At 53.4% G+C, this 11,559-nt stretch overlaps 1 protein-coding gene and 1 long non-coding RNA gene across 2 annotated transcripts in view; both read right to left on the bottom strand.

The window, feature by feature from the left end:
• Nucleotides 1–217: 217 nt before the first annotated feature.
• The window catches only part of LOC110518842 (TBC1 domain family member 1), a 126,201-nt gene continuing 114,859 nt past the window's right edge, over nt 218–11,559 (bottom strand). The window contains exons 19-23 of the mRNA XM_036989419.1: nt 10,963–11,106; nt 8,796–8,955; nt 6,801–6,970; nt 792–968; nt 218–703 (exon numbers count right to left, since the gene is read on the bottom strand). Of these exons, the coding sequence (XP_036845314.1) occupies nt 218–703; nt 792–968; nt 6,801–6,970; nt 8,796–8,955; nt 10,963–11,106 (1,137 nt within the window). The remainder of the gene's footprint in view (nt 704–791; nt 969–6,800; nt 6,971–8,795; nt 8,956–10,962; nt 11,107–11,559) is intronic.
• Nucleotides 9,810–10,584, bottom strand: LOC118936871. Its single transcript, XR_005034317.1, has 2 exons — nt 10,325–10,584; nt 9,810–10,159 (listed from the first exon to the last, which is right to left on the bottom strand). It is a non-coding gene; the product is annotated as an uncharacterized LOC118936871 (long non-coding RNA).

Raw genomic sequence — 11,559 nt, 5'->3', positions numbered from 1 at the left:
ACACACAGGCAGAGAGAGACACACAGACAGACAGGCAGAGAGACAGACAGACAGGCAGAGAGACAGACACACAGGCAGAGAGACATCTGACTGCAATAGTAACTGTGTATAGGACTGTTGTGTGGAGTATCGGCCCGGAGAGGACAGAGAACCCCCCCCCCCCCCCCACCCCCATTTCTCCAGTTTAGTACAGGAGAACAGTCCTCTGGGAGAGGATTCAGTGTTCTGGTAGAGCCAGTGGATGAGGGAGGAGAGGGGAGGACATCGCTGTCCCTTGTCCCAGTCTGGGCTCCTCTCTGGTGGGGACGTCCACACCCTGTCCATCTCTCGGGCCATCTCTCTGTCCATCTCTCTGGCCATCTCTCGGGCCATCTCTCTGGCCATCTCTCGGGCCATCTCTCTGTCCATCTCTCTGGCCATCTCTCGGGCCATCTCTCTGTCCATCTCTCTGGCCATCTCTCTGTCCATCTCTCGGGCCATCTGTGTCGGCAGTGGAGTGTGTGTGAGGGTCCAGGTTGAAGTCCCCGTGCGTTGTGTGTGTGTGTATTCCCAGCGCGGTGAGGAGTGTGTGCAGGTGTGTGACGGCGCTCCGCAGTCCGTTTCTCTCCTCCTCCAGGTCGAACACCCGTTCTCTCAGCAGAGCCTCCGATTGGGCCAGCCCCTCCACCTGGCCTTCCAGACGACACACACGAGCCTGGGACACCTGGAGAGACACAAAACATGTGTGTTTAGTGTGTGTGTTTGTGTGTGTGTGTGTTTAGTGAGTGTGTGTGTGTTTAGTGTGTGTTTACCTGCAGTTCCTCCAGCAGGTCGAGGTTTTGCTGTCGGAGGCTCTGATTGGTGCGTTCCAGCTGGGCGGTGCGCTGCGATTGGTTGAGGTGAGCGGGCGTGTCACACAGCTCGTCCTGTAAGACGTGGTATTCCACCTCGTACGCCTGCAGCTGATTGGACAGGTCCATCTCACACACCTACGCGCACACACACACACACACAGGTCATTCAGTCTGGCTCTCAGGGGGGGGGGGGCTGAAGAGGTCATTCAGTCTGTCTCTCAGGGGGAGGGGCCCTGAAGAGGTCATTCAGTCTGTCTCTCAGGGGGAGGGGCCCTGAAGAGGTCATTCAGTCTGTCTCTCAGGGGGAGGGGCCCTGAAGAGGTCATTCAGTCTGTCTCTCAGGGGGAGGGGCCCTGAAGAGGTCATTCAGTCTGGCTCTCAGGGGGGGGGGGGCTGAAGAGGTCATTCAGTCTGGCTCTCAGGGGGGGGGGGGGGCCTGAAGACTGGTACTCTGGGGGGGGGGGGGGGGGGGGCCTGAAGAGGTCAGATGGGATGGGAGGACAGCTCATAATAATGTCTGGAACGGAGAGGACGGAACGGCATCAACATGGAAACCCCAGGGGTGACGTAGACGACTCCATTCCATGGATTCCGTTCCAGCCTTTACTCTGAGCCTGTCCTCCCCAATGAAGATGCCACCAGCCGCCTGGGGTGTGTAATTGCTGTAACTAAGTTGTTGAATTATCGGTAGTGTCCTCAGGCCTCCTGAAACAGACTGGCTGAACCTATTAGAGTGCGTGTATCTCTCTCGGTGTGAGTGTGTGAGTCAGTGTGTGAGCATGTTTCTTTGTGTGTGCGTGTGAGAGAAGAGAGAGAGAGTGTGTGTATGTATGTGTGTGTGTGTGTGTGTGTGTGTGTGAGAGAAGAGAGAGTGTGTCTATGTGTGTGTATATATGTGTGTGTGTGTGTATATATGTGTGTGTGTGTCTGTGTGTGTGTCTATGTGTGTGTGTGTGTATATGTTTGTGTGTGTGTGTGTGTCTATGTGTGTGTATGTGTGTGTGTGTGCGTGTATATGTGTGTGTGTGTATATGTGTGTGTGTATATGTGTGTGTGTGTATATGTGTGTGTGTGTGTGTGTGTATATGTGTGTGTGTGTGTGTGTGTGTATCTGTCTGTGTGTGTCTGTGTGTGTGTGTGTGTGTGTGTGTGTGTGTGTGTGTGTGTGTGTGTGTGTGTGTGTGTGTATCTGTCTGTGTGTGTGTGTGTGTGTGTGTGTGTGTGTGTGTGTGTGTGTGTGTGTGTGTGTGTGTGTGTGTGTGTGTGTGTGTGTGTGTCTGTGTGTGTGTCTGTGTGTGTAATTTGGTACAAGGGTAAAGTTCTCTGTTTCCAGGAAGTAGTGTTTTGAGAGCACCACTCCCCTGCCTCCAGACTACCTGTTAATCACCCCGTGTCCTCTCTGTCTCGATGTGTCCTCCACTGTCTGTCCTCTCTGTCTCGATGTGTCCTCCACTGTCTGTCCTCTCTGTCTGTCCTCCACTGTCTGCCTCCAGACTACCTGGAAATCACCCCGTGTCCTCTCTGTCTCGATGTGTCCTCCACTGTCTGTCCTCTCTGTCTCGATGTGTCCTCCACTGTCTGTCCTCTCTGTCTGTCCTCCACTGTCTGCCTCCAGACTACCTGGAAATCACCCAGTGTCCTCTCTGTCTCGATGTGTCCTCCACTGTCTGCCTCCAGACTACCTGGAAATCACCCCGTGTCCTCTCTGTCTCGATGTGTTCTCCACTGTCTGTCCTCCACTATCTGTCCTCCACTGTCTGTCCTCCACTGTCTGTCCTCTCTGTGTCTCGATGTGTCCTCCAATGTCTGTCCTCTCTGTCTGTCCTCCACTGTCTGCCTCCAGACTACCTGGAAATCACCCCATGTCCTCTCTGTCTCGATGTGTCCTCCATTGTCTGTCCTCCACTGTCTGTCCTCCACTGTCTGTCCTCCACTGTCTGTCCTCCACTGTCTGTCCTCTCTGTGTCTCGATGTGTTCTCCACTGTCTGTCCTCTCTGTCTCGATGTGTTCTCCACTGTCTGTCCTCTCTGTCTCGATGTGTTCTCCACTGTCTGTCCTCTCTGTCTCGATGTGTTCTCCACTGTCTGTCCTCCACTGTCTGTCCTCTCTGTCTCGATGTGTTCTCCACTGTCTGTCCTCCACTGTCTGTCCTCCACTGTCTGTCCTCTCTGTGTCTCGATGTGTTCTCCACTGTCTGTCCTCTCTGTCTCGATGTGTTCTCCACTGTCTGTCCTCCACTGTCTGTCCTCCACTGTCTGTCCTCTCTGTGTCTCGATGTGTTCTCCACTGTCTGTCCTCTCTGTCTCGATGTGTCCTCCACTGTCTGTCCTCCACTGTCTGTCCTCTCTGTGTCTCGATGTGTTCTCCACTGTCTGTCCTCTCTGTCTCGATGTGTTCTCCACTGTCTGTCCTCCACTGTCTGTCCTCTCTGTCTCGATGTGTTCTCCACTGTCTGTCCTCTCTGTCTCGATGTGTCCTCCACTGTCTGTCCTCTCTGTCTGTCCTCCACTGTCTGCCTCCAGACTACCTGGAAATCACCACGTGTCCTCTCTGTCTCGATGTGTCCTCCACTGTCTGTCCTCTCTGTCTCGATGTGTTCTCCACTGTCTGTCCTCTCTGTCTCGATGTGTCCTCCACTGTCTGTCCTCTCTGTCTGTCCTCCACTGTCTGCCTCCAGACTAACTGGAAATCACCCCGTGTCCTCTCTGTCTCGATGTGTCCTCCACTGTCTGTCCTCTCTGTCTCGATGTGTCCTCCACTGTCTGTCTCTGTCTCGATGTGTCCTCCACTGTCTGTCCTCTCTGTCTCGATGTGTCCTCCACTGTCTGTCCTCTCTGTCTCGATGTGTTCTCCACTGTCTGTCCTCTCTGTCTCGATGTGTCCTCCACTGTCTGTCCTCTCTGTCTGTCCTCCACTGTCTGTTCTCCACTGTCTGTCCTCCACTGTCTGTCCTCTCTGTCTCGAAGTGTCCTCCACTGTCTGTCCTCTCTGTCTCGATGTGTTCTCCACTGTCTGTCCTATCTGTCTCGATGTGTCCTCCACTGTCTGTCCTCTCTGTCTGTCCTCCACTGTCTGCCTCCAGACTACCTGGAAATCACCCCGTGTCCTCTCTGTCTCGATGCGTCCTCCACTGTCTGTCCTCTCTGTCTCGATGTGTCCTCCACTGTCTGTCCTCCACTGTCTGTCCTCTCTGTCTCGATGTGTCCTCCACTGTCTGTCCTCTCTGTCTCGATGTGTTCTCCACTGTCTGTCCTCTCTGTCTCGATGTGTCCTCCACTGTCTGTCCTCTCTGTCTGTCCTCCACTGTCTGTTCTCCACTGTCTGTCCTCCACTGTCTCTCCTCTCAGTCCCAGGTTAGGTAAGGTAGTCTACTATAGACCCCCCCACCAGTCCCAGGTTAGGTAATGTAGTCTACTATAGACCCCCACCTGTCCCAGGTTAGGTAAGGTAGTCTACTATAGACCCCACCCCCCACCAGTCCCAGGTTAGGTAATGTAGTCTACTATAGACCCCCACCAGTCCCAGGTTAGGTAATGTAGTCTACTATAGACCCCCACCAGTCCCAGGTTAGGTAATGTAGTCTACTATAGACCCCCACCAGTCCCAGGTTAGGTAAGGTAGTCTACTATAGACCCCCCCACCAGTCCCAGGTTAGGTAATGTAGTCTACTATAGACCCCCACCTGTCCCAGGTTAGGTAAGGTAGTCTACTATAGACCCCCACCCCCCACCAGTCCCAGGTTAGGTAATGTAGTCTACTATAGACCCCCCCCCCACCAGTCCCAGGTTAGGTAATGTAGTCTACTATAGACCCCCCCACCAGTCCCAGGTTAGGTAATGTAGTCTACTATAGACCCCCACCAGTCCCAGGTTAGGTAATGTAGTCTACTATAGACCCCCCCCCAGTCCCAGGTTAGGTAATGTAGTCTACTATAGACCCCCCCACCAGTCCCAGGTAAGGTAATATAGTCTACTATAGACCCCCCCCACCAGTCCCAGGTTAGGTAATGTAGTCTACTATAGACCCCCCCACCAGTCCCAGGTTAGGTAATGTAGTCTACTATAGACCCCCACCCCCCACCAGTCCCAGGTTAGGTAATGTAGTCTACTATAGACCCCCACCAGTCCCAGGTTAGGTAATGTAGTCTACTATAGACCCCCCCCACCAGTCCCAGGTTAGGTAATGTAGTCTACTATAGACCCCCCCACCAGTCCCAGGTTAGGTAATGTAGTCTACTATAGACCCCCCCACCAGTCCCAGGTTAGGTAAGGTAGTCTACTATAGTCCCCAACACCAGTCCCAGGTTAGGTAATGTAGTCTACTATAGACCCCCCCCCCCACCAGTCCCAGGTTAGGTAATGTAGTCTACTATAGACCCCCCCACCAGTCCCAGGTTAGGTAATGTAGTCTACTATAGACCCCCCCACCAGTCCCAGGTTAGGTAATGTAGTCTACTATAGACCCCACCCCACCAGTCCCAGGTTAGGTAATGTAGTCTACTATAGACCCCCACCAGTCCCAGGTTAGATAATGTATTCTACTATAGACCCCCCCCACCAGTCCCAGGTTAGGTAATGTAGTCTACTATAGACCCCCACCAGTCCCAGGTTAGGTAATGTAGTCTACTATAGACCCCCACCCCTCACCAGTCCCAGGTTAGGTAATGTAGTCTACTATAGACCCCCCCACCAGTCCCAGGTTAGGTAATGTAGTCTACTATAGACCCCCCCACCAGTCCCAGGTTAGGTAATGTAGTCTACTATAGACCCCCCCACCAGTCCCAGGTTAGGTAATGTAGTCTACTCTAGACCCCCCCACCAGTCCCAGGTTAGGTAATGTATTCTACTATAGACCCCCCCACCAGTCCCAGGTTAGGTAATGTATTCTATTATAGACCCCCCCACCAGTCCCAGGTTAGGTAATGTAGTCTACTATAGACCCCCCACCAGTCCCAGGTTAGGTAATGTAGTCTACTATAGACCCCCCCCCCCCCCCCCACCAGTCCCAGGTTAGCTAATGTAGTCTACTCTAGACCCCCCCCCCCCCACCAGTCCCAGGTTAGGTAATGTATTATACTATAGACCCCCCACCAGTCCCAGGTTAGGTAGTGTAGTCTACTATAGACCCCCCCCACCAGTCCCAGGTTAGGTAAGGTAGTCTACTATAGACCCCAACACCAGTCCCAGGTTAGGTAATGTAGTCTACTATAGACCCCACCAGTCCCAGGTTAGGTAATGTAGTCTACTATAGACCCCCACCAGTCCCAGGTTAGGTAATGAATTCTACTATAGACCCCCCCCACCGGTCCCAGGTTAGGTAATGTAGTCTACTATAGACCCCCACCAGTCCCAGGTTAGGTAATGTAGTCTACTATAGACCCCCACCAGTCCCAGGTTAGGTAATGTAGTCTACTATAGACCCCCACCAGTCCCAGGTTAGGTAATGTAGTCTACTATAGACCCCCCCCCACCAGTCCCAGGTTAGGTAATGTAGTCTACTATAGACCCCCACCCCCCACCAGTCCCAGGTTAGGTAATGTAGTCTACTATAGACCCCCACCAGTCCCAGGTTAGGTAATGTAGTCTACTATAGACCCCCCCCACCGGTCCCAGGTTAGGTAATGTAGTCTACTATAGACCCCCACCAGTCCCAGGTTAGGTAATGTAGTCTACTATAGACCCCAACACCAGTCCCAGGTTAGGTAATGCAGTCTACTATAGACCCCACCCCACCAGTCCCAGGTTAGGTAATGTAGTCTACTATAGACCCCCCCCCCACCAGTCCCAGGTTAGGTAATGTAGTCTACTATAGACCCCTCCCCCCCAGTCCCAGGTTAGGTAATGTAGTCTACTATAGACCCCTCCCCCCCAGTCCCAGGTTAGGTAATGTAGTCTACTATAGACCCCTCCCCCCCAGTCCCAGGTTAGGTAATGTAGTCTACTATAGACCCCACCCCACCAGTCTACCTGGTTGATGGTCTTCTCCATCTGGACCAGTCCCAGGTTAGGTAATGTAGTCTTGATGAAGTCCACTATAGACTCCAGACTGTCGTGCTGTAGGATCAAGGGCTTGTGACTACCCAGAAGACTTAGCGACACCTTGAAGATCACCTCCGAACCCTGGAGAAACAACATGTCTGGAGGAGAGAGAGAGACAGAGAGAGAGAGACAGAGAGAGAGACAGAGAGAGAGGAGACAGCGAGAGAGAGAGAGAGACAGAGAGAGACAGACAGAGAGAGAGAGAGAGGGAGAGAGAGAGAGAGAGAGAGACACAGAGACAGAGAGAGAGAGACAGAGAGAGAGAGAGAGAGACAGAGAGAGAGAAGGAGACAGCGAGAGAGAGACAGAGAGAGAGAGACAGAGAGGGCAAATTCAGGAGGAGAAGCAACTACATGACATGATAGTAAGTCTCAGTGTTGACTTACAGACAGACAGACAGACAGACAGACAGACAGACAGACAGACAGACAGACAGACAGGCAGGCAGGCAGACAGGCAGACAGACAGGCAGACAAACAGGCAGACAGACAGAGAAGCACGCAGGTGACAGCGCAGGTGTGACGGAGGGAGGACAACATAACAGCAGGTGTGACGGAGGGAGGACAACACAACAGCAGGTGTGACGGAGGGAGGACAACACAACAGCAGGTGTGACGGAGGGAGGACAACACAACAGCAGGTGTGACGGAGGGAGGACAACACAACAGCAGGTGTGACGGAGGGAGGACTGAAGACTGTGAAATCTGAACCCAGGCCAGCAGACTGTGAAATCTGAACCCAGGCCAGCAGACTGAAGACTGAAATCTGACCCCAGGCCAGCAGACTGAAGACTGTAAAATCTGAACCCAGGCCAGCAGACTGAAGACTGAAATCTGACCCCAGGCCAGCAGACTGAAGACTGAAATCTGACCTCAGGCCAGCAGACTGAAGACTGTGAAATCTGACCTCAGGCCAGCAGACTGTGAAATCTGACCCCAGGCCAGCAGACTGAAGACTGTGAAATCTGACCCCAGGCCAGCAGACTGAAGACTGTGAAATCTGACCCCAGGCCAGCAGACTGTGAAATCTGACCCCAGGCCAGCAGACTGAAGACTGTGAAATCTGACCCCAGGCCAGCAGACTGTGAAATCTGACCCCAGGCCAGCAGACTGAAGACTGTGAAATCTGACCCCAGGCCAGCAGACTGTGAAATCTGACCCCAGGCCAGCAGACTGTGAAATCTGACCCCAGGCCAGCAGACTGAATACACACCTCCTCCTCATACACCTCCTCCTCATACACCTCCTCCTCATACACCTCCTCCTCCTCACACACCTCCTCCTCATACACCTCCTCCTCACACACCTCCTCCTCACACACCTCCTCACATACCTCCTCCTCACACACCACCTCCTCCTCATACACCTACACACGATAACTTACCAAACACCCTGGCTACGAAGCCCAGAGGTAACTTACCAAACACCCTGGCTACGAAGCCTAGAGGTAACTAACCAACCACCCTGGCTACGAAGCCCAGAGGTAACTTACCAAACACCCTGGCTACGAAGCCCAGAGGTAACTTACCAAACACCCTGGCTACGAAGCCCAGAGGTAACTTACCAAACACCCTGGCTACGAAGCCCAGAGGTAACTTACCAAACACCCTGGCTACGAAGCCCAGAGGTAACTTACCAAACACCCTGGCTACGAAGCCCAGAGGTAACTTACCAAACACCCTGGCTACGAAGCCCAGAGGTAACTTACCAAACACCCTGGCTACGAAGCCCAGAGGTAACTTACCAAACACCCTGGCTACGAAGCCCAGAGGTAACTTACCAAACACCCTGGCTACGAAGCCCAGAGGTAACTTACCAAACACCCTGGCTACGAAGCCCAGAGGTAACTTACCAAACACCCTGGCTACGAAGCCCAGAGGTAACTTACCAAACACCCTGGCTACGAAGCCCAGAGGTAACTTACCAAACACCCTGGCTACGAAGCCCAGAGGGAAGTGCGAGGCGAAGGCCGTGAGGAACCAGGGAGCAGCATAGAGAGACGGTCCTATCTCATGCTGTTCCAGATGGACGTACAGGTCTCTGTGGTAGTCATGGAGGAGACGAGACAGCTGGTACATCTGAATCTGGTGGGGGGGGGGAGAGATGGGTCAGCTGGTACATCTGAATCTGGTGGGGGGGGGGAGAGATGGGTCAGCTGGTACATCTGAATCTGGTGGAGGAGGGGGGGGGAAGATGGGTCAGCTGGTACATCTGAATCTGGTGGAGGGGGGGGGGGGGGGATGGGTCAGCTGGTACATCTGAATCTGGTGGAGGAGGGGGTGGGAAGATGGGTCAGCTGGTACATCTGAATCTGGTGGAGGGGGGGGGGGGGGGGGGGGATGGGTCAGCTGGTACATCTGAATCTGGTGGAGGAGGGGGGGGGAAGATGGGTCAGCTGGTACATCTGAATCTGGTGGAGGGGGGGGGGGGGATGGGTCAGCTGGTACATCTGAATCTGGTGGAGGGGGGGGAGATGGGTCAGCTGGTACATCTGAATCTGGTGGGGGGGGAGACGGGTCAGCTGGTACATCTGAATCTGGTGGGGGGGAGATGGGTCAGCTGGTACATCTGAATCTGGTGGGGGGGGAGATGGGTCAGCTGGTACATCTGAATCTGGTGGGGGGGGGGGAGACGGGTCAGCTGGTACATCTGAATCTGGTGGGGGGGGGGAGACGGGTCAGCTGGTACATCTGAATCTGGTGGGGGGGGAGATGGGTCAGCTGGTACATCTGAATCTGGTGGGGGGGGAGATGGGTCAGCTGGTACATCTGAATCTGGTGGGGGGGGGGGGGGGGGGGGGGGGGGACATACACTGAGTGAACAAAACATAAAGAAGCTTCCCCATATTGAGTTGCAGCCGCTTTTGGGGAGGGGGGGGGGGGGCTCAGAATAACAGACTCAATTCGTCGGGGCTCTACAAGGTGTTCCACAGGGAGGCTGGTCCCTGTAGTATCATCATGTCAGGTCTGTACTGCTTGGTGTGGTACCTGTAGTATCATCATGTCAGGTCTGTACTGCTTGGTGTGGTACCTGTAGTATCATCATGGCAGGTCTGTACTGCTTGGTGTGGTACCTGTAGTATCATCATGTCAGGTCTGTACTGCTTGGTGTGGTACCTGTAGTATCATCATGGCAGGTCTGTACTGCTTGGTGTGGTACCTGTAGTATCATCATGTCAGGTCTGTACTGCTTGGTGTGGTACCTGTAGTATCATCATGTCAGGTCTGTACTGCTTGGTGTGGTACCTGTAGTATCATCATGTCAGGTCTGTACTGCTTGGTGTGGTACCTGTAGTATCATCATGTCAGGTCTGTACTGCTTGGTGTGTAGTATCATCATGTCAGGTCTGTACTGCTTGGTGTGGTACCTGTAGTATCATCATGTCAGGTCTGTACTGCTTGGTGTGGTACCTGTAGTATCATCATGTCAAGTCTGTACTGCTTGGTGTGGTACCTGTAGTATCATCATGTCAGGTCTGTACTGCTTGGTGTGGTACCTGTAGTATCATCATGGCAGGTCTGTACTGCTTGGTGTGGTACCTGTAGTATCATCATGTCAGGTCTGTACTGCTTGGTGTGGTACCTGTAGTATCATCATGTCAGGTCTGTACTGCTTGGTGTGGTACCTGTAGTATCATCATGTCAGGTCTGTACTGCTTGGTGTGGTACCTGTAGTATCATCATGTCAGGTCTGTACTGCTTGGTGTGTAGTATCATCATGTCAGGTCTGTACTGCTTGGTGTGGTACCTGTAGTATCATCATGTCAGGTCTGTACTGCTTGGTGTGGTACCTGTAGTATCATCATGTCAGGTCTGTACTGCTTGGTGTGGTACCTGTAGTATCATCATGGCAGGTCTGTACTGCTTGGTGTGGTACCTGTAGTATCATCATGTCAGGTCTGTACTGCTTGGTGTGGTACCTGTAGTATCATCATGTCAGGTCTGTACTGCTTGGTGTGGTACCTGTAGTATTATCATGTCAGGTCTGTACTGCTTGGTGTGGTACCTGTAGTATCATCATGTCAGGTCTGTACTGCTTGGTGTGGTACCTGTAGTATCATCATGTCAGGTCTGTACTGCTTGGTGTGGTACCTGTAGTATAATCATGTCAGGTCTGTACTGCTTGCGAAGCCCCATATGATACATGAGGAACTGGAGCATGTTGAAGGCGTCCTCCTCTCCCATGTGCAACAACAAAACTCCTGCTACGAAGCTGAGACCCTGACAGTATCCCACCTAGAGAGAGGAGGAGGTGATGGGGAGAGAGGAGGAGGTGGTGGAGAGAGAGGGAAGGAGAGACGGGGGAGAGGGAGGGAGAGAGGAGGAGGTGGGGAGAGAGGAGGAGGTGGGGAGAGAGGAGGAGGTGGTGGGGAGAGAGGAGGAGGTGGTGGAGAGAGAGGGAAGGAGAGACAAGGGAGAGAGGAGGAGGTGGGGAGAGAGGGAAGGAGAGACGGGGGAGAGGAAGGAGAGACGGGGGAGAGGGAAGGAGAGAGGGAAGGAGAGACGGGGAGAGGGAAGGAGAGAGGGAAGGAGAGACGGGGAGAGGGAAGGAGAGACGGGGAGAGGGAAGGAGAGACGGGGAGAGGGAAGGAGAGACGGGGAGAGGGAAGGAGAGACGGGGAGAGGGAAGGAGAGACGGGGAGAAGAGGAAGAGGTGATGGAAGGAGAGAGGGAAGGAGAGACGGGGAG

This window comes from Oncorhynchus mykiss, chromosome 10 (genome assembly GCF_013265735.2).
Source record: "Oncorhynchus mykiss isolate Arlee chromosome 10, USDA_OmykA_1.1, whole genome shotgun sequence".
In the NCBI taxonomy this organism is placed as follows: Eukaryota; Metazoa; Chordata; class Actinopteri; order Salmoniformes; family Salmonidae; genus Oncorhynchus; species Oncorhynchus mykiss.
The sequence above is the reverse complement of the archived record's forward strand: the minus strand, read 5'-3'. Positions and strand labels throughout refer to the sequence as shown.